A 27,917-nucleotide genomic window follows, 5' to 3' on the forward strand; every position below is an offset into this window, starting at 1 on the left:
GAAATGCAATCTAAAACGTTTTTGTTGGTGAGACAGTTAAAGGCTTATGGGAACCTTGTCTAATTTCTTCACAGATTGAACATATCTGTTTTATTGGTTAATGTTTTGCTTTTAACAAAAATTGGATATATTTAATAAGTAGGAACAATGAATCTGCATAAGTGAACTAGAGTGAAATGTGATGCAATATGATCCAGACCACACGTGAGCTTCTTCTCTTTCTGTAGAAGCAAAACAGAAAGGTTATAATAATGCACTTAATTTAGAGCCAGATATAAAATTAGTTTAGAAATCAAAATTATCGTTTGTTTCCCCTCACATCTATTGTGGTCTAATCAACCACAGTGTACAATGGAAAGCGTGGGCAGATGTTCAGATGAAAGCTGACTTTCAGAATAGCAAGTGAAAAAATGACATCATGTATCATTGCTTGTGTGGTTTCAAATCTTTCTATCCTTCGTTTGATCACAAAAGAAAGTCATTTGAAGAATGCATGCTGTCGTCCAACGACTTCATTGGAAAAATTAACAAGAGGTGAGTAATTTATAGCAGATATATATATTTTTTAGGTGAACTATCTCTTTAAGACATCCAAACAGGCATAAGTAGTCATTATTGAAACGTGCCACCCACAACAAAGCCTGTCAGAAAAGTGGTAGTTTAAATTCAAAGAGACAGCATTTGTAAAAGTGAGAAGGCAAGTGAAGGAGGAGGGGCCAATAAGGTGAGGTTTTACTCAGCATTCAGTATCAGCAGCACACACACAGTGACAGAGGGAGGAAGGAGCAGAACTGTCTTGACTTTCTATCTCACGGGGTTTATTTCTCACGGGGTGTTTTGGTTTGGAAAAGTAGTGATATAACAGGGTGGAAGAGGATTTGTTGAGAATGCCAAAGTAAACACAAGCAGGAGTTATTAAGGTAAGTGATTTGGTTTTGCTTAAATTGCCAAAAAAAAGTAGCATATGCTTTTTCTCCGTCTGTATATGTGTAGTTATCAGTTTGCATTTATTGTTTGGTCGTCCATTACATTTGTTCAAATATAAAAGAGTTTAAAAGCTATATTTTAAACGTGGTTGCAAAAACTACATTCCTCAATAGGTTTGTTAATGCTTAAAGTTGTCAAAGCAACTATTTTAGTGAACGTTTGTCAACTTTCATAAGATGAAAATGGGGAAGTTTGTGTGAAGAATGATAGAAGGAGAGAGTCTGAGGGGGTGGCCTGTTGTCATGACTGACTCATGGTGAGGATGAACCGCTGTTGTCTGATTTGCTCTCTTAACACAGGAAGTTTGCTACCTTCCCCTTTTCTGACACCCTACAAATGCAAAATGTTCACTAAAACTGAGTGCTGCACTGTACAATCACTGTACTGTGGGTCATGGCCATGGCATGTCGATGACCGCTTTCACCTCAACAACGAGCAGACCTCATGAATGAGTGCAGTGGCTGTAATGTTGAAATTGTACAGTATAGACGTTATATGCTTTGTCAATTTAGATGTATCTGTGTGTTTTAAATTCGAATGTATTATACAAAATGTTATACAAGAATTTTAGACTTCTTGAGTGAATATAATCATTTCTTTTGCAGTTTTTGTTTTTTGGCCATTGTCAGCAAAAACAAAATATGTATTTTGATCTTATATAGGCCTACATATATATATTAAGACACTTATACAGCTTAAAGTGACATTTAAAGACTTAACTAGGCTAATTGGATTAACTAGGCAGGTTAGGGTAATTAGGCAAGTTATTGTATTCTGATGGTTTGTTTTTTAGACAATCTGAAAAAAATAGCTCAAAGGGGCTAATAATTTTGTCCTTAAAATGTTTTTTTTTTTAAATTAATAACTGCTTTTATTTTAGCCGGAAAAAAAACAAGAATTTCTTCAGAAAAAAATATATTATCAAACTAACTGTGAAAATTTTCTTGCTTTGCTACACATCAAATATTTTTAAAAGAAATCAAAAGGGGGCTAATAATTTTGACTTCAACTGTGTGTGTGTGTGTGTGTGTGTGTGTGTCTGTGTGTGTGTGTGTGTGTGTGTGTGTGTGTGTTTGTGTTTGTGTTTGTGTGTGTGTGTGTGTGTGTGTGTGTGTGTGTGTGTGTGTGTGTGTGTGTGTGTGTGTGTATAAGTGTATATATACGAGCAATTCCATGCAAATATCAACCTTGCCATGAAAAGAAAAATGTTTTCACCAAAATAGCAAAACCTTTTCTACATTTTTTGCGTTGCAAAATGTTTTACAGTACTTTTAAAATCATTTAAAATGTCTCTGTCAATGTTTTCAAACTATTATATTTGATTTACCAATCACACAAATGGCAATTTCACATCCGTCACATCCGAAACGAAAAAGTGTCACATCCATAACATAGCTTTTCCCTCAAAAATGCAAAAATTAAAAAAAATAATAATAATTCAATCAATATTTTTTGTTCTATAGAGAGCAAACTCTTATCCTTTTGATGAGCATTGTTTCTTTTGGATTGTGCAGTTTAATTCACAGAATTACTACAAAATATGTTGTGTACTGTAAACTCACAGATTTTTTTTTTTTGTCACGTCCATAACACATCTTTATTTTCCTCATTTAAAGTATAAAAAATGTTTTAAACAGATTAAAATTGTTTGATCCCATAACTCTGTGGTTAGTTGTTTTGGAAAATATAAACAGATGCTTCAATATAATGTTAACATATACTTTCTCTGTGAATTTATGTTTTAAATTTTTACTGCAAATGTCACGTCTATAACGCAATGTGTACACATTTATTATTTATTACATTATTTATTATTTACTTATTTTTGTAGGTCATATTGGTCGGTGTGAAATTAAAGGGATAGTTCACCACAAAACATTTTGGTGTTATTTTTACTTCCTTATAAGTACATTCAAGATGTGGGTGATGTTGTCTTCTGATAACATTAAAGTAGATTTTGTTAGCTGCACTGTAAAAACTATCCATAAATTAGCAGTGTTCTGTATTTTGTGATTTAATGTATTAATTTTTTCCAGTTTATTTATGCTTTTGAATCAGATTTTGAGACCTTGATAATTCTTCTGACAACTTTTAACCTTAAAAAGTTGGAAAAGTGACTTTTATTAACATTTTTAATAGTTTAAACTGATATGTTTTTTGGGGGTTGGTGTTGTATATTACGCTACGAAAACTTCTAATAACAAGCTGTTAATACATTTTCTCTTATTTTACAGATTTACTTCTTTATACATTATTTCTTATACATTTTTATATTTCAAACTACTAAAGTGTCAATAAAAGTAATATAAAACATCACATAACATCATGATAAGCTTCTAGAAACCCACAAAAGTAGAAACGATAAAACCTTAAAAATTTGGAAAAAAGTTATTTTTATCAACCTTTTTAATAGTTTAAAGTGATAATTTCTTTGGGCTGCTGTTATATATATCGCTGCAAGCCTTGTAATAAGCTGCCAGTACATTTTTTGTTATTTTACAGATTTATTACTATTATTGTCACATCAGCAGCAGCACGTGTACTGTGATGAGTGAAAAGCTCTATATATTATTTCTTAAACATTTTATTATTAATCTATAACTACTAAAATGTCAATAAAAGTCACTTTGTTAAACTGTAGAGTTGATTTTTCTACATAAAAAGTTGACAGAGCCGAGATCAACATCCCATAATGCAATTCACAACTGGAAAACATAAAAATAGGGAAACTTTTAATTAACAGATAGTTTTTACAGTGTGATCATTGGTGATTTCTAAAATACAAGTCAACAGATACTAGCACTTAAATTTACAACAATATTACATTTTATCCACACTTATGGTCAAATGGTCTTTTCTCACAGTCTGAAGTTATAATAATAATAATAATAATGATAATACATTTTATTTATAGTGTGCTTTTCTTAGACTCGAGGTGCTACAGTATAACAATAGAAATAATAAAGAGAGAATATAAAACATTGCATAATGTCACCTAATTATAAAAAGATCAATAACCTAGAGCGCCACAAAAGTAGAAACAATAAAAGAAAAAAAGAATATAAAACATCAAATTGGTACCACATTAATATCAATGACCTAGAAAGCAAGACCAAAAAAAGTTTTAAGAGAACCCCATTCGTACCCTGTGTTCATTACAATTTACATCACGTCAGCCCATGTTTTTTGTTGTTGTTCATGTTGTGGTTCCTGAGCATTTCATCTCATTTAAAGCCTGCAGTCCATGAGAGTGGACGATTGTCATCTAATCAAAAGGTGGTAAGGCTCGCCGTGTTGTACTTTGAAAAAAAATCTATTACACTGAAAAGCAGCATGGCATCACTTCACTCCAGACACAGACGTAAGCCACATTTACAATGTTTTTATTCAGATTTATTGGTATTTTTGCCAATATTTCATAGATTGTATGTAAGAAAAGAAGGATTGCACTCACTAATTAAAGTTTTAAATCTTTTGTAACATTGCAAGCTTTAGATCTGGATTTTTTCAAATGCATGTCCATTAGGATGTACAATGGGCTTAAAACCTGATATTAAATATCCAGTAATGCTGGTTGAATATATATATATATATATATATATATATATATATATATATATATATATATATATATATATATATATATATATATATATTAGAGGTGTGAACCTATACTGGTCTCACGGTTCGGTTACGATTATCATGCCATCGATTCGGTTCAATTCAATATCTCGGTGCATCACGGTGCATTGACGATGCTTTCCATATATAGTGTTATATTTTAGGGGGGAGGCTATAACATGCTGTCTGTATAAACACACAGACACACAGCAACACACTGTCTCTCATTCAAACACATTCACAAACATAGACAGCATCAAACAAACAAACACACACTCGCACACACACAAACAAACACACTTAAGCCCTTGCAACAGGGAGAGCTCGCGCTGAGCGGAGTAGAAAAACAGAAAAAACGAAAAAAAATAAGCACTTTTCCGACGGTCCCTTAAAGAGAGCTCCTCTCAGCGCGAGCTCTGCCGGCTAAAGTAAACGCAGACTGCGAGGGCTTAAACGGAGCAGTGCTCGTAATGTCGAGCGAAAAAAAGAAAGACAGCTGTGAAACATAACCAGCTTTGTCTTTCCGTAGGAAACACACTTTAGATCTTTTTAGGGTAAGCGTTTTTTGAGTTATTGCCGTCTATAACTGAAAGTGTGTCAGGAAAATCGAAAACAAAACCAACTGAAGCGCGCTCATTTCTGGCGCCCCACTGGATATACAGCGCCCTAAGCATTTGCCTATGGTGCCTATGCCACGGGCCGGCCCTGAGTTGGCTGAGTGTTGTAAATAACGGCGCTCACCTCCCTCGCGACAGAGCGCATAGGAGATAAATGACGTCACTACATAATAACCGGTTATGGTTATTACTGTACCAATACCGAATTGTCCGCGTCTGCATCGCGGTGCACAGAAGAAACAATTAATTTTGACACCCCTAATATAAATATATATATATATATATATATATATATATATATATATATATATATACACACACACACACACACACACACACACACACACACACAAATTATAAACATTTTCATATGCAGAATATACAGATCTTGAAGTTCTTGAGCATATAGCTGATAGAAATATCTCAGATGTGGACATATTGTGGAGTGATGAAGAAGATGAAGATAAAGTTTGTTATAAAGAAGGTGCAAGCTATACAACAAAAACCTCAAAATTAAAGTAAAAATGTTACAATCTTAAAGTTTGTGATTTTGAAAATGCATTTCAAGATTATACCAACAATCATGTATGTTTGTTTTTTTTTATTTTGTATTTTATGTTGGTGTAATGTTCAGGAAGTACAACTGTTCTGACCTGATGTCTAATTGAAACAGACAAAAAATATATACACTTAAACGCGTGTTGAATTTGTATTGTTATAATTTGGTCTCATTTATAGGTGCCTTAAAAACTCATTCATTCATTCATTTTCTTGTCGGCTTTGTCCCTTTATTTATCCGGGGTTGCCACAGCGGAACAAACCGCCAATTTATCCAGCAAGTTTTTACGCAGCAGATGCCTTTCCAGTCACAACCCATCTCTGGGAAACATCCACACACACATTGACACACTACGGACAATTTAGCCTACCCAATTCACCTGAACCGCATGTCTTTGGACTGTGGGGGAAACCGGAGCACCCGGAGGAAACCCACGCGAAGGCAGGGAGAACATGCAAACTCCACACAGAAAGGCCAACTGAGCCGAGGTTCGAACCAGCAACCCAGCAACCTTCTTGCTGTGAGGCGACAGCACTACCTACTGCGCCACTGCCTCGCCCGCCTTAAGAACTGTGAAAACAAACTTTTTTCAGAAACTTTGAACATAATTTGGGTCTGAAGGGGTTAAAACGGTCAAGAGATGAAGTATGCGTAATTGTAGCAGCCAAAGATTTCCATAATTTAGCATTTTTACAGCATGACTGATATGAGATGGTGTAGACTCGAAAACCAAATTTGGGATATACTCTGGAGTCAGTCTTGAATGTATATTGCTTTATTGGTTAAAATAAATACCTTTAAATCTATGTGCAACTGAACCGTAAGCCAGTGCAGTTGATCATGTATAGTATCAAGCCTTGGGAATCTTTTAAAAGTCTGTCCTCCCAACGGAGATTGTGTAAGTGTAACTGACTAAAATCTTTTTATATAGAGATCATTACAGCATCAAGGATAGGCAAAATCTTGATGAGCAACATTACATGCCCTTGAATTGACCAAGGACCAAGGTTTCAGCTAAAACAAAATATTCTTTAATGTTCTACTAAAGGAATAATTGACCCACATATTTTTGACTGAACCAATACTTTAAATGTACAAACTGCCAAAGATATTTAAATATAGCTTAAAATATATCTCAATTCTCATCATTGTTTCTACATTTTGTCTGCTCAAAGTCGAATTACAGCTTGTGTGAGCGACGATGTCATCTCATGTCAAACTGAGGCGGGACAGAGTGGGGACTGGAGACTATGACACACAGATTAAAGGTAAAAAACGTCATAAATATTAACACCTCAGTAACCCTGGAAAAGAAAATGACTGTTTGCTTGTTCTATCTATCTATCTATCTATCTATCTATCTATCTATCTATCTATCTATCTATCTATCTATCTATCTATCTATCTATCTATCTATCTATCTGTCTGTCTGTCTGTCTGTCTGTCTGTCTGTCTGTCTGTCTGTCTGTCTGTCTGTCTGTCTGTCTGTCTGTCTGTCTGTCTGTCTGTCTGTCTGTCTGTCTGTCTGTCTGTCTGTGTCATGCTGGCATCTTGTAGATGATAGACAGTTTTTATATCAGACTGAGAGGAACTTTATAGATAGAATTGCTGTCTGTCTATCTTTGTTTACCTTTTGAAACTTGTTACTGTAATTCCTAATTTCACACAAGACTGAGCGAACATTTAGAAACGGAAAGAGAATTGCTATATCTGTCTATCTTTATTTAGCTTTGTGAAACTGCAGTTAACAACAAAATGTCAATTTCACACCAGACAAACTGAGAGGACGCTTAGTTACAGTACTGCTGTCTGTGTCTTTTCTAGAGGTGCGTTTACAGCTGGCGGAGCAGTTGAGGATATTTGACGGTCAGGTGGAGCAGAAGACTCAGGTCTTTCAGGATATGGTCGACTATTTGCGCAGGCGAGGCGAGATCGAGGGGGAATATGCTCGCTCACTGGACAAACTGTGTGACAAGTTCTCCTCTAGAACCAAAAAGTAAGGCTATGCAAAGAAAACATCACCATTACAGTTTTTTACAGTCGCTTTGGTGCACTTCTCACAACACTATTTACATTTGCACAACAGTTAGTGATTTCTCAAAACAATTAGTCATTTGTGCACATCATAGTAGTAGTTTCTCATTTCTTCCAACAAATTGAAAATGCTTTGGACATGCATCAATTGCTTTCATACAACTCTCTGCTGTTTTATAACATTATCATGCTTATGTCATGTCATTCAAAATTAACTAAACTTGTGAATGCTGACTAGTCATTCCATATAAAACTAATAGTATTCATATTATTACTTGAGTCATACAAAAATGTTGAACTAGTTGTCAAAATCTTTCAAGCAAATTTTATAAAAAAAAATGTAATCTTTTTTTCTGAAAATGTCTTCAAAATTTAACAATTTCATGAATGATTTACAGACCTGTGTATGTTGTAGGTTTAGTTACAATATGTACTGCAATGTTGTGTACAGTTGTGCACAGCTCTACCAATGGGAGTTTATGTTTGTTGTAAATAAGGGTGTATTTATTCTTTGGCACAATGCTGTGAATAATTTAGAATTGCAAAGAGCAAATGCAGTAAAAATGTGAAACATGCACATTCTGTGTCTTGTACTCAGATACCAGCCAGATAACCACTGAGAAATACTGTAATACATAAAAACTGATCTTAGCCTATGAATTAATTCTCAAGGGACGGAGGTGCCAGTATGTTTTGTGCACTGTTAAAACTTTGAATGTCAATTTATTTTAAAGTAAAATAAAGAATTACATTTCCCAGAGATGGGTTGCGGCTGGAAGGGCATCTGCTGCGTAAAAACTTGCTGGATAAGTTGGCGGTTCATTCCGCTGTGGCAACCCCGGATTAATAAAGGGACTAAGCCGACAAGAAAATGAATGAATGAATGAATGAATAAAGAATTACAGCCACATTTTCAAGCAAAATTGTACAAAAACATATTGTCTAATTGGGTTAAAGAGAAAAGGGTTTGTCATTTTAAACAATGGAATTTTAATACAGCTTTGATTTGTTAAAGCTGATCAGTTAATTTAAAAATAATGATCCTTACATACATTCATCAAAGAAGAATCACTGTATATTGTTTAGTGTGACGATAGTTTCGATATGCATATATAGGAGAATCATTTGCTTTAGAAATTGTAATATTTATATTTTGCTACTTAATGCTTAATACTTCCACTTGCCTTCAAACTATTATTTATCATCATTTAAATTATAATATGCTGTAGTATTTTTACTCTTTAACCATTATTTTCTTTAAAACTGACCCTACATATATATATATATATATTAGGGCTGCACAATATATTGTTTCAGCATCAACATCGCAATGTGTACATCTGCAATAGTCACATTGCAGCATATGCAATGTTTGGATTGGAGTTTGGGTTATAGATGACCTGAAACCATAGGTCAAAACACATAAGATTTGTGAAGTCACAACAGAATTTAACCATAATAGAGTGATAGTGTCTTATCTGCATGTATTTTTAGCGCTAGTGACTATGTAAGCATTTTAAAAGAGTTTAAAGCATTTTAATAGTGCATAAAGAAGGTTATTAAATTATAAATTTTATTATAATTATTTATATGATAAGATGCATTTTAAATTTGATTATTAAATTGCTGTACTCGAATACTACTAGACTACCCCCAGAAAACCATTAAGCACTGTTTGTTTCACTTTAATGTATGATCCAATGTATATATTCATGACTGTTGTTTGTTTATTGTATGTATATAAAAATATATTTATAATTCACACACCTACAAAATTATGCCAATGAATCAAAATTAATAACTCTATATAATATACAGTGTGCATAAACTGATATGCATATATAGATGTCTTTATGGATACCAGGATCTTGATAATTCAACTCTTTGTTCTTATTGCCATCAGGAAGGAGTCCAGTCATCAGTCAGTTGTGAACTGCTGGCAGGTGTTGTTGGCACAAACACGTCAGGAGAGCCGAGATCACAGTATTTTGAGTGACAGCTACAGTAACATTCTGCCTCAACAGCTTTCACACTGCATTGAACATGCCCAACGCCTGGCCAAACGGGTACACACCCACCATCTCACACACACATACATACACACACGCGCGTTTTCACATCCTTCCACATTTGCAGACATAAACACCCACACTCTACAAGACTTGAAGGAGCAATGCATGCCCACACACTTACATGTGGCTTCCTTTGCACTGACATTTTGCAGGCAGAGCACAGAAATACAATAGCGTTTGTTTCATTTGTTTCATTAATCGTTGAACTTTAATCATGATTCATTTGTTTTGTTTTGTCAGTTTCTTTAATGTTCATGAACATACAAATTTAGCCTCAGATGCACAACAAAAACAATAAAAAGAGTGAAAAAGAAAAAGTGAAGGGAAAAATACATAAATACAGGGAATCTGATCATATCAAGCAGTAGACTGGGTATACAGAGTAAAAGGAGGAATCAAGAAAGTCGTTAATATTGTACTAAAGAGGTGTCCATATCAGTCAAAAGTCACTTGACTTCTGATGTGCATTGTACAGCAAGTAGCTTGTCAAGTGGAAGTAGTGCAGATATTGGAAACATCCACTTTTTAAAAGAAGATAACTAAGGAGATGACCCAGGGGAATAGCAGACATTTTAAAAGTGAGGAGGACAGCTGTATGAGATCCGAATGTTTGCGTTCATGTAATTATTAATCACTCAGGTTTTTCAAAAGTAATCCAGTGGGTTTTTATATCATGGATTGAATCAAATCTTGGAAATAGGTTTTTCAAAAGTAACCGAGTGATTTTGAATCAAGATCAGACCATGTAATCCAATCTTACATTTCATTTAGATCAAACATGCCTTTTGGGTTATTCAAAACTTTGAACTTAGATTGGGATCTATTTGATCAAAAAAAAAACAAAAAAAAAAAAACTATATGAAGCATGGCACATCTAATGCGATATGTTAAACAAAAACAACAAAACAATATCAAAGCTGTTTTGTATTAGAACAAACTAAAAAATATAAAATGTTTGTTGATTGCAGTGATTTTGTTTCTTACCATTAAAATAAACATTGGCAGTTTGTGGCCAGTGGTATTTTGCCTACCTGTTGTTCTTTGCTAAGCCAGAAGGCTACACTTTTGGTTCCATTTTAGGCTCTGTATTTTCTCGGTATTTAGATCACAGTGATCCAACCCAGTGTTCCTTTAAAAACGGTCATAAAAGTAAGATAGATCAGTTAATTCTGAATAGCAAAACATGGGATTTCCAAATCTGGACTAATTTGATCCAGATAAAAATTTTTAAAAACTGGGCCCTCTTTCTAAATGGCCTGTCTCTAAAAGTCCCCCTTCCCCCTGGTTGCTATGCTTCTGAGATGATGATAATAATAATAACAAAATGCAATGCTTTGGCAGAAAAAATTAAAATTAAAAACAGAAGTGTAGCATGAGAATTAAACAATCTCTTCCCTCCAACAAATAATAAATACAAATCCACAGAGAAACAAAACTGTAGCTTAAAAAGATCAGATTTTCGATCCAATAAGGAAACTTTCTCTTTTTTTTATGTTTTCAGAGCAGGGAAATCTGCACCCTGTTACAGGATGGGCTTTTGAAGGTCACCATAGAGCTTCATACAGTGAGTTTAAGTTTGTCATTAAGTCACACTTTTTTTGTGTATGATTTTTGATTCCTGTGTTTATAGTTAATGTCAAATGTATTCCTATGTTTGTTGAAAACCAGACCTTGAAGACATATTACCAGTATTATACTGAGTTCCTGTCTGCAGAAGGCAAACTGAAGGAGGCTGTCAAACTGGAGGAAAAGCAAAAACAGAGTGCTTCTAAAAAGATGGAAAGACAAATAGAGAAAGTATGTATGGTTTTGTTTTATTAGCAAAATAGGAAATGGTTGTAAATCAAATCAAAATGGTTGTTCAATACAACTCAGCTGAAGAGGAATGTTGATTACTAAAATGAATATCCAGATCTTCCTTTTAAAAAAGCACAGTTACAGTAAAGCATTTAAAAAAGTTATTATTCATGTGGTGCGTTTAAGTCAACCTAGGAAGTTTGTATTCATGAGCTGGAAAAGACAAAAGTACAAAGTCAGGAATGTTTAATCCACTTTGGCATAAATTTTAAGAAGATGATTTATGGAAAGAGATTGTACTTTTGTATTTGAGTTTTTCTGTTATTATTCAAGTTCTGTTTTTAACAAACTCTGTGCTGGTCAACCCATATGTATAATTATGTCTTCCTGGATCACTTTTTCATGATGTGAGCTTAATGAATTCTAGCATTGCCCTTCTAGAATATGCCTGTATCAAGAAAAGGGAAGAAAAAATCCATTGATATAATATCCTGGTCATTCAGTATGTTCAGGTAGTCACATAACTATAATGTTGCTTCAAATAGACTTAACCAACTGCACCATCCTAAGGCTTATATGGTTGACACTAGGCATAATTGGTGCATCACTTCATCCACCTCTTTTCTTACCCTGATGCGGCCATCACCCAGGGACATAGTAAATCTTCAATCTCAATCTTGACTTACTTGCACCAATTTGTATAGCATGTAGGACCAATTCAATGCAGGATGCACATGGGCTTCTTTGTGCAGTCTTGATGTGGGCCAACTGTTCTTTGCAATACTGGCAGATCATTGTTTGGTTATTGTGGTTATGTGTTGTGACTCACTCAATGTGTTTTGGATAAATGATTGTTCCGGTAAGTTCTGAGGTTTTTTCGCATTTCACCCTTATACTGTATATTTGCGCAGAGGCAATGTAAAGTTCAAGAGATTCAGCTTAAGTGCACAAAAGCCCGGAATGATTACCTGCTCAACCTGGCGGCAGCAAATGCGTGCATGAACAAATACTACCTTCAGGATCTTTCCACTCTCATAGATGTGAGTTTTATTTTATTTTTTTTAATTCTGTGTAGTAAAATTGTGTTTGTGTACTAAGAAGGTGTAACTCAACCTCTTATTGCATGCCCTCTCAGTGCTGTGATCTGGGTTACCATCAGTCCATATCCAAGGTGTTGCATTTTTACCTGAGCAGTCGCCAGTGGGCTCAACAGAATTTGAGCACTGGGATGCGGCAGCTGGAAACAATGGTGTCCGAATTGAGCCAAAGCCAGGACAGAGACACTCTCATGCAGTTCAACAACTCAGCCTTTTGCCTGCCGCTCCGTTTTCAATACCATCCCTATGAAGGCGACCAGGTACTGTGTAATAAAATGTGTACATTAAAGTGCAAAATGTATTATTTTAGTATGTGTGAGGTTTTTCACACTCAGTTTTCACACTGTGTTACAAACAATGTTATCATCATTCTAAATACTTCTTTTAACTTTTGAGTACATTTTACAGCTCAAAAAAAACAAAAAAACTTTGAATTACTACCACTTTTTTTTGCTTGAAGCATACACCAAATGCAGTGGTAAATGATGACAGCTTGATGCTTGGCATCAGCCTGCTAATTACATCCTTAGTATTTACATGCCTTGTACATAGAATAAGTAGTATATTTCAACATTTAAGGCTAAAAAATGGCTGTTTCTCAATATGCGGTCTTCAGCCTTGTGTTCTCGTGTAACGTCATCATTGACTGCCAAAGTTCAGTTTCAAAACTTAAGACCGCAAGAACAGAGGACCATTAAAATCTCCTGGATGTGTTCTTGATATTAAGGATGCATCGATGCAGACTTGAGCACAAAATTTGCTCGAGAAGTCCCAGAAGTACTTGCGGCTGAATAAAAGAGGTAGGAAGCACAGCATTTAATATAGATTTATTATGAAAGTTCATAGATATAACTTATTTGTCTCAGGAGTGTCCCTAAATGAGACGGTTAAGATAAACATTACCATGAAAATCTTAATAAAGGCATAAACAGATTAAGGCTGTTTTTTTTTTTTCTGAAATTTGACAAGTTCGTTCTTCTGAGGAAACTTGGCAAGACCGATCTCTATGAGAACACAAGTGCTTTCCTAGCATTCTTGAAATTTAGAAACAACCTATGTGTAAACTGTAAAAATTGTGATTTATTCTTTCTTTTATAGTTGGAAATGTCAACATTGATAGTACATTCAGTACAGTAAAAACTGGAAATGTTGTTTTGAAAATTAAATAAAAAAAGTAATTTTATATACATTTGAATAATTTGTTAAAAAAGGTAAAGTTTTTTGTGTGGTTATAATTGTAATTTTTGTTTAAGGGAAAACCCATCGTCCACTTGTTCCAAACCTGTTCGTTTCTTTTTCTTTCTATGTTGAACACAAGGAAAGATATAATGAATGATTTTGTAAAAAGCAGCCAATGATTTCCATTGAATTTTTTTGTTCATACTATGAATGTCGACAGCTGCTTTGATCCAACATTCTTCAGTATTTTTTGTTTTGTGTTCAACAAAAATAAGGAAAATGTGAAGCAAACTATTCCTTTAACTATAATAACTGTTAACACATACGCATTTAGTAGATGATTTTAACTAAAGTGCATTCCGTTCAATAGGCTATATGCACAGCTAGTGTTTTTCGGCCAATGATGAACTTCCGGTGAAAGATTTCTGACTATTTTCAATTTTATACGGTTCCTCTTACAGCATCCATGTTGTAATTTAATTCAAATATAATCAGTTAAATAGACTTAAGCATCCATTTAGTTGTTAAAGCATAAAAAGAGATGAAAAAAACGCAGGTGCCGTCATTAGCAACAAGTTAGCACAGAAACTCCATTGAAAATACTGGGGCAAAATTAATTTTCTATATTTTAAAGACATGGTTTGGAAAAAATATAATTATATGCAGTGCTTCTTGTTTGGTCCGAGAACCACTTTATTTCGTATCTCAGCCAGGCAGTGAAGATGGCTTTTTTTTTTTTTTTTTTTTTTACAGAAATCAGATCTTAAACGCAGTGATTTTATATGGGATGACAATTCACCGAAAGCCTTGGGGCTGGCTGACTGAAATTAAAAGTCTGTGTGCATATACCCCATTGATAGTAAAAACTAGAAATTTTGTTTAAAAATAATATTTTAAAGATAAGTCATTTTATATACATTTTATTTTGGTTAAAAAAGGTAAAGATTTTTTTTGTGTGATTTTTAGATGCAATTTTAGTTAAAGGGGTAGTTTACTCATCCTCCACTTCTACTAAAGCTGTATGAGCTTATTTTTATATTGAACACAAGGGAAGATATACTGAATAGTTTTGGAAAAAGCAGCCATTGAAATACTTTAGTATATGTTGTTCATTTTATGGATGTCAACATACTATGGATTGTTTTGTGTTCAACAAAAAGAAAGAAAATGTGAGTAACTGGTGAGAGCATTTTTAATTGTGGCAAACTATCCCTTTAACTATAATAACTGTTTACATATTTGCGTTTAGTAAATGATTTTAACCAAAGTGCATTACATTCAATTTAATGTACTTTTAATCAGTTTTTGCTTTCCCTGGGAATCAAACCAACAATCATGTAATCGCTAGCATCATGCTCATGTTTGAAATTCAGGAAGACTAATAATCCATTTGGCAAAAACCCTAGACTAATAACTGTGGTGCAAAAATATGCATGTCCTCCTCCAGGTGGTTGAGGTGTCTGCAAAATGTGAGATGATGAGTGAGCTGGTGACTCGCGTCCAGCAGCTGCAGTCCAGACTCTCTTCAGTCACTCTGGAGGTTGAGGAGGTACACAAACTACACAATCTCTACACTATACAGACAAAAATGTCACAGTTATCACAGTGTAGATGAGACAATAATCAGATGAATTTGATTAATTGTATTTTTGTTTACTCTTTACATTTTGACTTGTGTAAATATAAATATACATTTGAATATTTTGCAGTCTGGCAAATTACTTCAGTCAGCTCAATCTTCCATTCTGGAGAGTCTTGCTGAGATCGCTTTTGGATCCACTCCTGACTTTCCCAGCAGCCCTTCATCACCAGAGGGGAACAGCGATGTGTCTGCTAATAAGAACTTCACACTGAAGCGTAGAGCCAGCCTTCCGGATGCTGAGAGCTTGTACTTCACGGTAATCAATCAATCAATCAATCAATCAATCAATCAATCAATCAATCAATCAATCAATCAATCAATCAATCAATCAATCAATCAATCATTATTACATTTTAATTATATAAAATGTGGGTAGCATGGTGGCTCAGTGGTTAGCACTGTCGCCTAACACCAAGAAGGTCACTGGTTCGAGCTCCTGCTGGGTCAGTTTCTGTGTGTTTTCTCCATGTTCGCATGGGTTACCTCTGGGTGCTCTGGTTTTCCCTACAGTCCAAAGACATGCAGTACAGGTGAATTGAATAAACTAAATTGGCCGTAGTGTATGTGTGTGAATGCAAGAGTTTATGGATGTTTCCCAGTGCTGGGTTGTGGCTGGAAGGGCATCCTCTGCGTAAAGCATATACTGGATAAGTTGGCGGTTCATTCCACGGTGGCAACACCTGATAAATAAAGGGACTAAGCCAGGCATGTCCAAACTCGATCCTGGAGGGCCGGTTTCCTGCAAAGTTTAGTTCCAGCCCCAATCAGACACACCTGGGCTAGCTAATCAAGCTCTTACTAGGCTTTCTAGAAACATCCTTGCAAGTGTGTTAAAGCAAGTTGGAGCTAGAATTTGCAGGACACCGGCCCTCCAGGACCGAGTTTAGATACCCCTTGACTAAGCCAAAGGAAAATGAATGAATTAATTAATTAATTAAATAAAATGTCAAATATTTATTTCTGTATATATATATATATATATATATATATATATATATATATATATATATATATATATATATATATATATATATATATATATATTGAATATAACTGTATTTTGATATTAAATTTCATAATTTTAAATTTCATATTGCAGAAAGTCAGAGACCATCTATGCAACAGCTCTTTAAGATCAAAATTGGAGGCTAAACATGACCTGCTAAAGGTTGCAATTCAGAAAGGTATGTCTCTTATCTATACAGAATTTATTGAAAAGGAATGCCAGCAAGAACAAACTAAACCAATTATTTTTTTTCTTATTAGCTGAAAGTTTTGATGGTAACCATACCAGGTGAGAGAACTGGATTTCTTTAAGTAGTGATAGTGTCTTAAAATACATACAGTCAAAATTGAAATTTGTTTCTCTTTCAAATGTTTCCCAAATGATGTTTAACAGAGCAAGGATTTTTTCACAGTCATTTCTATAATAATTTTTCCTCTTATTTGCTTTATTTCAGCTAGAATAAAAGCAGTTTTTTAATTTTAAGGTCAATATTATTAGCATTTTTTGATAACTAACCACTGTTATACAATGACTTGCCTATAATTACCCTAAATTAACCTAGTTAAGCCTTTACATTGCACTTTAACCTTAAATAAAAAAATATCTAGTAAAATATTATACAGTGCTCATCAATATTGAATACACCCCATTTTGAAAATAAATTTTTATATCCATTTCTCAGTGAATACAGGTAATATATTGGTGCATTTAAACAAAACAAATTTGTTAAACAGATATATTTATTAAAATAATATTTTAGTCACAGAACATATTTTGGAATGGAAAAATAATACATTTAAATTCATGTAAAATGTTGCAAAAAAAATTACAAACTACAGATAAATATATATGACCAAATCATATATATATTTTGTTTCCCGTGATTTTTGCTACTTTGAAAATTTGTATTTAATATTTTTTCCCTAACATATACTTTTGGGATACTTGAACTATTACTGTAAGTGATTTTGGTAGGATTTGGCTTTAGTACTGACTAATCTAATGTATATGCATAAATATAATATTGTAAAGCATCCTATATAAAACTTTTTATTTAAATGAAAGATTTGTGGGGTGTGTACTCGTATATGCTGAGCACTGTATATTGTCACCATACCAAGGAAAAAATAAATCAGTTATTGGAAATGAGTAATTAAACATTTATGTTTTAAATTGTGTTGAAAAAAAATTCTCCGTTAAACAGAAGTTGTGGACAAAATATTAAAGAATCACAATTTAACTGGAGGGCTAATAATTCTGACTTTAACTGTAAATCAGTTATATAAAATAAATATGACAGCATTTTAATGAGGTGGTAAAAGCAAACAAGCCTATTTTAAACATTATACTTACTACAAAAAAAACTATAATTAAACCTTTCTATAAATTCAGGACGCGCTCCAAAAGATCTGTGCGTCATAAAAAGAGTAACCCTGGTTCACAGATCAACCAGAAGCTCTTTAATGGGGATCTGCTTTCATACATTCAAGTAAGTCTCTCTCTGTGTTCAAGAAATGTTCTGGATTTACTCAAAACGCTTCAAATGACTCAGTCACTCAGTGTTTCTTCCCATTTAGGCATCAGGACAACTCATTCCTGCCGTGGTGGAGAGCTGCATTCGCTTCATCAACCTCAATGGTAAACAGAAGTCACACAAGGAGTTTTCTGCCATTCTTTCCATCTTAATCACCAGTGAATCACATTTACTCTGTTTTCCCTTGTAAGGTTTACATCATGAAGGGTTGTTCAGAGTGCCTGGATCTCAGATGGTGGTGAATCAGCTGAAGGATGCATTTGAGAAAGGTGATAAGCATTTGAATGATGATATTCTCCTCCTTTTCTTTGAACATTAGTAATGCTATGGACCATTGGGCAGAATTAATGGTCTTTAATAGTTAGAAATTCCTTTTTATTTTAAGGAATTCAATGAGTAAAGGATTTTAAGGGGTAGTTCACACAAAATTGAAAGTTACGTCAACTGACAAAAGAAGATACTTTGAAGGTGTAACATACAAAGTATGGTAGCCATTGACTTCCATAGTATTTGTTTTCTTATTTCCTTATTCTATTTCATTTATATAAGAGTTATATTATAATTTAGCTACTTGCGCTACATCCTACCTCATACCTTCAATGTTAAAAACTGAAGCTTATACAGCATATACACACTCACTTTATTTTTTTCTGTAGGTGATGATCCTCTTACTGATGAACGGTGTGACATGGACTCTGTGGCTGGAGTGCTGAAGCTTTATTTTCGAGGCCTAGAGAAACCCCTCTTTCCCGAGGACAGTTATGACCAGCTGATGGAATGTGGACGTAAGAGGACTTCATCATGCTAATATGGGATTAAATGCTGGCTTAGAACTCCCAACAACATTATTTTGCTCAATAGTGCATGACTGAAAATATTACGTTTATTCATAAAATCGATGTATTCATGAATCAAAAAGGACAGTATAGGTATTTCATAATGTTCCAAAAGGTTTCTGCTTCAAATGCATTTGGACAAATACAGGACTGCCAACTTTTGGTTTCACCTTGGAGTGAGATTTTTTTTTTCCCGACTCCTAAAATATACTGATATATACTGTTATTATCGCCCAAAAAAGTAAGGGTGGTTATTGGGTCGAGTAGTAGTGAAGACAGAGTGGTGGGTGATTCGACCGTTTTCAACATTGATGATAATAATAGTACTACTTCAACTGCTGCTGCTACTAATAAATCAGAATAGTTCTTTTAGCTGCAAATCAGCTTTTGAAAATGATATTTATATCATGTAGCACAGAAAATTAAATTAAAATGTAAAATTTGATTTTGCCATAACTGCAATAAATCACATTTCTAAATCTCATAAAACAATGATTGAAATTGCAATTATATTTTAAAATTTAGTTTTAACAGAATTTTTGCATTATTGCAGTCTTAATGACATTAGAGACTTTAGAGCTGCTTAATAAACAATAATGAAATACTAAGTGGTAAATATTTTTACTTATAGAGAACATGACCCTTTGTTTTCAATATGGCTAAATAAATAAAAAACTTAAATAATATACAAAATCAATAAATAAAAATAAATTTTATTAACTAAAATACAGCTGAAGTCAGAATTATTAGCCTCCCTTTGATTTTATTTTATTTTTGTCTTTTTTTTTTTTTTTCCTAAATGATGTTAAACAGAGCAAGGAAATTTTCACAGTATATCTGAAAATATTATTTCTTCTGGAGAAAGTCTTATTTGTTTTATTTCGGCTAGAACAAAAGTAGTTTTTTATTTTGTTTTAAACATTTTAAGGTCAATATTATTAGCCCCTTTAAGCTATTTTTTTTCAATTATCTACAGAATAAACCATCATTTTACAATAACTTTCCTAATTACCCTAACCTGCCTAGTTAACCTTAATTAACCCAGTTAAGCCTTTAAATATCACTTTAAGCTGTATAGAAGTGTCTTGAAAAATATCTGGTAAAATGTTATTTACTGTCATCATGGCAAGGATAAAATATATCAGTTATTACAAAATGTGTCATTAAAACTATTTTGTTTAGAAATGTGTTGGAAAAAACTTCCTGTCAAGCAGAAATTGGGGAGAAAAATAAACAAGGGGCTAATAATTCAAAGGGGCTTATAATTCAGACTTCAACTGCATATTATATTGTCCTAAATATAATTTTTTAAAAAGCTACATTTACTTTTTTAATGAGTTATAGTTAGGCTGTATTGTGGTGCAGTGGGTAGCATGTTCGCCACACAGCTAGAAGGTCACTGGTTCAAGTCAGTTGGCGTTTGCATGTTCTCCCCATGTTTGCCTGGGTTTCTTCCGGGTGCTCCAGTTTCCCCCACAAGTCTAAAGACATGTGGTATAGGTGGATTAAGTAAGCTAAATGGCCATAGTGTATGTGTGTGATTGAGTGTGTATGGATGTTTCCCAGTAAAGGGTTGCAGCTGGAAGGGCATCAGCTGCATAAAATATATGCTGGATAAGTTGGCGGTTCATTCCACTGTGGCAACCCCTGATCAATAAAGGGACTAAGCCGAATAAGCTAAAGTGACTTTTTTATATTATTGCTTTAGAAAAAAAATCTTAATTTCTCAATTTCTCTTCATTTCAGAAATAGATGATGAAACTAAAAAAGTAACACAGCTGAAGCTCATCGTTACCTCATATCCTCCATCACTCATCATTGTCATGAGATATCTCTTTGCATTCCTTCACCAGTGAGTATCACAGTGTGATATTGGGTTTTTCCCTATTTTCCAGTCACAAAATCTGAATTTGTATGTGTGTATGTGTGTAAAGTGTCTCCCAGTACAGTGACGAGAACATGATGCAGCCCTATAACCTGGCTGTGTGCTTTGGGCCCAGTCTGGTGAGAGGACCAAACAATGGTGATGCGGCAGAGCTTCAGCGAATCAATGCCCTGGTCAAGAGCATTATCATCCAACACGAGAGCATCTTCCCAAGCCAGAGTGAATTACCTGGGCCAGTGTATGAAAAGTGCATGACACTTGAAGAAGATGACTGGTGAGAATTAAGCTCCAGTTCTCTAGTATGGATTGGCATATGCTCATTCACACTGACACACATACATAGTATACAGTCATGTGGAAAAAGTTTTAGATTTTTAGGTTTTCCTATGTCAGGACACTATAAAAGAACTATATGGTCTTAAAACTTGAAGATAAATCCTCAGATGAACATAATAATATGACTTCCACCATGTTATTATTTATTTAACAAAAATAAAACCAGTATAGTAAAGCTATAGGTAACAAACGTAGGGCACCGTATGATTCAGATGCTTGTTTGCATTTTTAGCAGTAATTACTCAAAGCTGTAATTTTCTTTACCAATCTCTCAGATCATTCTGGAGAAGTTTAGCAGTTTTTTTGCAGCTCTCATCACAGCATCTCAGTCAAGATGTGCTTTGGACTTTGACTGTAGTATTGTCTTGATCTATGTTTTCTTTTTTTGCTGATCTATTGTAGATTTTTTTCTGCTGTGTTTAAAATCGTTTTCTTTTTGCATGACCCAATTTTGACCAAGCTTTAATTAACACACACAGCATTAACACACACCTGAAGATGCCCTCAACAAACTACTAAAACTGTTGATGATCTTTTCAAGTATTTCATTAGCAGTGCCTTATTTAGGTCAATGCTATAGGTTGTTTTTTCATCTAAGGATTTTTGATATGGAAAAACTGAAATTTCATAGGATGTCATAACCTTTTCCAATAGCTGGATTCTATACTAACTATATGTAATGCAATATATAATGTATAGCAAATGCCAATTGGTTGATTCTTGCAAAAGTTAAACTAAATTATCATGCTTTATATTCCAAGGTAGATTAATATAATGTAATATAAATATAATATAATTGTATATAAACCAATGTATATTGCATTTTCCATAGGTTTTATTCAATTCAATTCAATTCAGCTTTACATTCACAATGTAGATTGTGTCAAAGCAGCTTCACATAAATGGTCATAGTAACTGGATCAGGGTAGTTCAGTTTTAAGTGTTTAAGTTCAGTTTAGTTCAGCTCAGTTCAGTGTGGTTTGAAATCATTAATGAGAGTCCAAACACTGAAGAGCAAATTCATTGATGCGTAGCTTTACAGATCCTGAACCATGCAAGCTAGTGGCGACAGCGGAGAGGGTAAAAAAACTTCACCGATAGGAGAGTGAAGAAAAAAAAAACCTCGAGAGAACCAGACTCATTTCGGCACAACCATTTTAATTTCTCCGCTGACCAAAAGTCTTGTGCAGAGCTGCAGTCTCAGCGGTGGAGGCTGGAAGCTGGCCTCAGTGAAGACTCGTCTGTCCCTGGAGCATCACTGGAATCATTTTATTAAATGTTCCACTTTCCACCTTCCCTCGAATCAGTCAATTATGGCAAAAGTGTAAAATAAACAGCATTTAGGCTTTTCCAAAATCTGTTTATTGCCATTCATCATTTAAATATTGTACACTATATACTGTATACTGGTATACTATATAATATCCACAAATACAAAAGGTATGCAGTTCTGGACGTTAATGCTAGGTGGTACTTTAGCAAACAAAATAAGTGGAAACTTTACATCATGCATAGTGTCATTTATAATTTATCATAATATATCATTTATATAAGGAACAACTGACTTGAAGCAAATACACAAACAAGCACTACACACGTGGAATGTTATGTGTTGGCTATTAAGTTTTAAGAAAGCTTCCACATAAAGGAAATCTAACATTGGAGACTCTATTACAAAACTGAGCCAGACAGGATGTCCTGAAATTAAAATACGATACTGTAAATAGATAGCCTCAGTTGTTAGAGTGTTAACATTATCAAACCATGTGCATTAATATATGAAAATTAAAGTTATATGTGACCACAAAATCTGTGTTTTGTTGCTCGAGTATATTTTTGTCAGTAGACAAGATTACATTGTATGGGTAAAAATGATTATTTTTCTTTTAATAGAATCTTAAGTGCAGAAAATGTTACATGAAGGCAAATTTCAGTCTGTAAATTTATTAAAACTAAAATAATATTAAACATTTAACTTGAATCCTCAGATTCCAGATTTTTAAATAGTTGTATCTTAAACAAATATTGTAGACTAACAAACTACACATCAATGAAAAGCTTATTTGTTCAGCTTTCATGTGTTAATTAATGAATAAAAATAACTCTTGTGTCTGGTTTTGTGGTCCAGGGCCACACATTATTGACAGCTAATCTGCTAAATTCAAAAACATTATAAACATTAACATTATGATTTCCCTGTAAAGCTGCTTTAAATCAGTCGTGCACTGAGAAAAATATTTACATTCAACTTATTATTTCTTATGTCTATAGTGAAGCTGTAGCAGAGGAAGGAGATGGAGAATCAGAGCAGGTTCAAATAAAAGAACCAAAAGACGGTAAGCTTGACATGGTTTACTTATCAGCATTCTGACTAGTAGAACTAAACTAATTACTTTTGGTCTGTTTCTGGATGTGCAGAGCTGCAGGCACTGGCCCTGTTTGACTACATAGGCCGTTCTTCAACTGAGCTGTCCTTCAAACACGGCGATCGCTTCATTGTATACAGCAAAGCCTCCTCTGATTGGTGGAAAGGCGAAGTGAATGGGTCAAAGGGTCTCATCCCAAATAAATACATCAGTGTGCAGAGGTAGGTTCTCATCTCTTGGACTGGAATGCTCTGTCAGATATGTAAATAAATCTCTCTTTTGTTGTAATTGTGACACAAAATAAATATAAAGCCACATTTAGCTGTATCATTATGGTATATTGGCAGATAAAAAATAACTATATTACATTTGAGCCATTATAATTATAATGTCCCAGCAGACACCCAACATCATAAGACATTAATATTAGCATCTAGGGACAATGATATTTTTCACGTCCAATAACAATGTGAGATTATGTTGGTATATGGTTTATTTTAGGTTGTATTGTACAGTGACCAAAATCCAACGTTAAGCCAACATCTTAAACTAACATCATATTGACGTCAAATACTGACCAAAATCCAATTTCTGATAGACGTCATAGAGGGAACATCCACAAAACGCCAAGCTTTAACATCATTAGACATTGATATTTAGTTGTTTTTAGGTTGCATTGGACATTGACATTGGCCTGGCGTTGGGTTCTGATGTCATTCTATTGTCATTTCTGAACAAAATGCAGCATCCCATGACATTTGGGTACAACGTCAATCTGATATCATATTGATGTTCTGTGCCTTCTGGTTGTATTTAATATCCAACAAAATCCACAGTTTTCAGTCCTTGCTTTATCAAGGGTTGCCCTGAGAGAACCACCATTTTTTGCCGATGGCAATTCTTTTTCTGTGGAGGCTCTTTCAGCCATAACCCAGCACTGAGAATACATGGAAACCCCAGTGTTGGGAAACACCCATACACTTTTTTATTCACACACATACACTATGGCCAATTTAGTTTATCCAATTCACCTCCACCTTTTTTCTAACCACTGAGGCACCATGCTGCCATTAAATTAAATCAATTAAATTAAATTAAATTTGGCTGATACACATTAGCATGTAACTTTATACAACCCAAAAATACTTTTTTTCACCAAAATATATATTTTTTAAATATTGTTTTAACATTCTCCCCGTGTTCACGTGGGTTTGCTCCGGGTACTCCGGTTTCCCCCACAAGCCCAAAGACATGCGGTATGGGTTAATTGTGTAGGCTAAATTGTCCGTAGTGTATGTATGTGAATAAGTGTATATGGATGTTTCCCAGTGATGGGTTGCAGCTGGAAGGGCATCTGCTGCCTAAAACATATGCTGGATAAGTAGGCGATTGTGGCGACCCCTGATTAATAAAAGGGACTAAGCCAAAATTAAAATAAATTAATGTTTTAAGATTTTAGAAGCCACAATTTAGTTGCATGCATAACATGTTCTTTTATTCCCATAATAAAGTTATTTCAGGTTATCTTTCGAGGTTAGTTTTTTTATGTTGTCTAGAACATTTAGAAAGTTATTTTTAACTCTAGAAGAACTTTATTTTAACATTATACTAAAGTTATAATAATGTTCCTTAAAACTCTTTACTCCAGTATCCTTTACTTGCTGTACGTCAATAAACATCTAACACTACCAATTGTTAGTATGGCAGTTAGTACAGGAAATGTCCATGTTAAAATGTAAAAAAATATGCTTAAACGAATGTCTTCTGTGGTTCTTGGAGCATTATTTTATATTTGCAAAAACATTACCTAAAAATAAAAAAATAACCACAAAGGAACATCTTGTATAGATTATATTCAGGTTATTTTAAAATAACCACCTTGCAAAGTTCTGAGACTGTTATTTTAAGGTTGCAAAATAACATTGCCCTAATGCAATTTTTTTGTTATTTAAAAAAACACCATAAACTAATGTTAGAGGTTTTGGGCATTACATAAATTGACCAAAACTTTACTTAATAATTTTACCTAAAATACCATTAGCAATAACATAAATATCATCGAGCCACAATCAGAATCAGTGCTACAAATTACAGTCCAGATAGTCATAACACCCCTCAATCTTCTCTTATTGTTGTTCAGTGTGGATGCAGGCCAAGATCAGAAAGGGAAGGAAACTCTGAAATCCAGCTGTGGCAGACACCAGACAGAGGAAGAAGTGAAAGCTGAGAAAAGCACAAGGTAAGACATCATGTGTACTGTCGTATGTACAAAAAAACTTTTCTTCGTACTCTGTTTTTCTTAAGTTTTAGTAATGCATCCTATTTAGCCTGTTAAGTGTACACAGCCTATATAAATAAAGGAAATTAATTCTACTCTAAAAAAGGAACCTTCTTTCGTAATGATGACCAATAGTAACAAGATAAACGCCAAAGTATTTCTGCCTTTTTTTGTTAATTCATTTTCCAGATTAAAGGTCACGACTGACAAAGCCGGGGTCGGACCTAGTCAAGTCACCTCAGGAAAAATTTCTTTGCAATTACCCACAGGACAATTTATACAGCCAGGAAATTCTCCAGGTGCTCTGCGGAAAACATTAGAGTAAGTAATTAGACTATTTTTAACAGTTTATTATTGTTTATTGAATAATGACTAGATTTGTTGAATCGTAACTTCAACAGTCCTCAAATGAGACGATCCACTACTGAAGGAGGAAGTAGGGAGGAATGCTCAACAGATGTGGATAAGGTATGGAAAATCGAATCCTATTTACAACACCAATTTATTCTCGTTCTAAAGTTTGTTTTTGTCATTCTTATTTTTTATTTAATATTTTGCAGGAAGTGCATCACATGATGCACTCTGTGTTTAAGGAGCTTCTTAATCGCCAGTCTTCCCCAGATCAAAATACATCCGCATCTTCTGAGATCACATCCACTGTCCAAACACCTTCAGTCAGAGGACTGGGATGGAAAGGAAAAGGTTTATTTAGATCAGCTGACAATGCAGCTGACTGAAGAAATTAAAAAGAAAAAAGGGGAAACCCCAATAACCACAGTCTGAAACACAAGAAAATTAAAGTGAAACATCAACGTGAATGTACAGTTTTCAATGTTAAAGAACTTTAAATGCAATGGTAATTCTGTTTTATGGCTGTGTATGAGTGGAAACAGTAGTAGCGAATCTGTGGAATGACAACATAATGCTATAGGATCACAAAGCTTGTTTGTTGATAATTCTTGCATTTTAAATTATAATGTTCAAATGTTTTGATGTTTTGAAGTTGAAACTGCACATCTACACAATATTAAATTAATATCAAAATGATAAAGTTTCAACAAACTGTTTTATAATATTTGTGCAGGTTTTGCACTCTTACAGTGTAGCATATAGGGATAGTTCATCCCCACCCCAAAATTGCTGTAAATTTATTTTTCATTTATTACACAGGATACTTTTTTCCCCAGTAGCACATCAAAGAAGATTTTATTTAGCTTAAACTTTGGTATTTTGATGATTCATAAAATTTGAAGGGTCAGTTCACCTGAAAATGATTAATTACCCACTCTTAACACAAATGAGGATATTTTAGATTAAATTAGAGAGCTGTCTAACCCTCCATATACTACAATGGTCCTAAGAGGTACCAAGTCCCAAAAATGATTTAAAATACATTTTCATTTCAAACATTTTAGTGGCTAAACTTGGATTTCATCTGAAATATCTCATTTGCGAAGATAAACAAAAGTCTTTGGGAATTAGTGACATGAAGGATCAATATCACAATTTCATTTTTGGGTGGCTAGCTATGTGCTCTTTTGATAGTCAAAGTCATAGGCAGTGGTGGAAAGAGTACTGAAAAATCAAATTTGCATCTAAACAGTGTCTTGGTCATTGCGTGTAAAGATTTTGGACATCTTCTTGGACACTGTTAATGCTTCCAAGCGGTTTGCTGCATTTATAAAGCATATTTTGAGGTTGTTTAGTATGCGATTTAGTTTCTATGAGCAATTTGATTGGACAAGAATCAGATTATTGTAGTTTAGCCAATTCATAACATTAGACCAGAAAGAAAATAGTGTCTGCAGGTTTAAAGAAAGTAGTGGAGTAAAATTACCAATATAGCACTAAAAATAAAAAAGGAAAAAAAGGGAAAGTACACATTTTTAAAACAATTTACTAAATTACCATTCCTGAGAAAAAATCCACTACATTACAGTAATCTGATTTGTAATTTTACTTTACACCATACGCTAGCCTACAGGCAAAAATACAATTAACATTATTTCATGTACGTGACTCCTGTCTATACATGAAGTAAAACAATAGTTCTGTAGGGTGCAGATGGCTA

The 27,917-nt window shown here is 34.0% G+C and overlaps 1 protein-coding gene across 3 annotated transcripts; it reads left to right on the forward strand.

Annotated features, from left to right (window-relative positions):
• The first annotated feature begins 155 nt into the window (after positions 1–155).
• On the forward strand, positions 156–26,908 carry arhgap4a (Rho GTPase activating protein 4a). Of its 3 annotated transcripts, none has more exons than XM_087305364.1 (24): positions 156–534; positions 6,960–7,052; positions 7,609–7,780; positions 9,722–9,884; positions 11,392–11,454; positions 11,559–11,687; positions 12,599–12,727; positions 12,823–13,044; positions 15,411–15,512; positions 15,673–15,861; positions 16,705–16,789; positions 16,872–16,899; positions 18,004–18,100; positions 18,189–18,249; positions 18,337–18,414; positions 18,802–18,930; positions 20,728–20,833; positions 20,916–21,140; positions 23,474–23,538; positions 23,621–23,789; positions 25,709–25,807; positions 26,036–26,167; positions 26,248–26,314; positions 26,407–26,890. In XM_087305364.1, the coding sequence occupies exons 2-24, from the start codon at positions 6,986–6,988 to the stop codon at positions 26,581–26,583; spliced, it is 2,754 nt and encodes a 917-aa protein (XP_087161490.1). In that variant the 5' UTR covers positions 156–534; positions 6,960–6,985; the 3' UTR covers positions 26,584–26,890.
• The last annotated feature ends 1,009 nt before the right edge of the window (positions 26,909–27,917 follow it).

Source organism: Danio rerio, chromosome 23 (genome assembly GCF_052040795.2).
Source record: "Danio rerio strain M-AB ecotype USA chromosome 23, GRCz13ab, whole genome shotgun sequence".
Classification (NCBI taxonomy): Eukaryota; Metazoa; Chordata; class Actinopteri; order Cypriniformes; family Danionidae; genus Danio; species Danio rerio.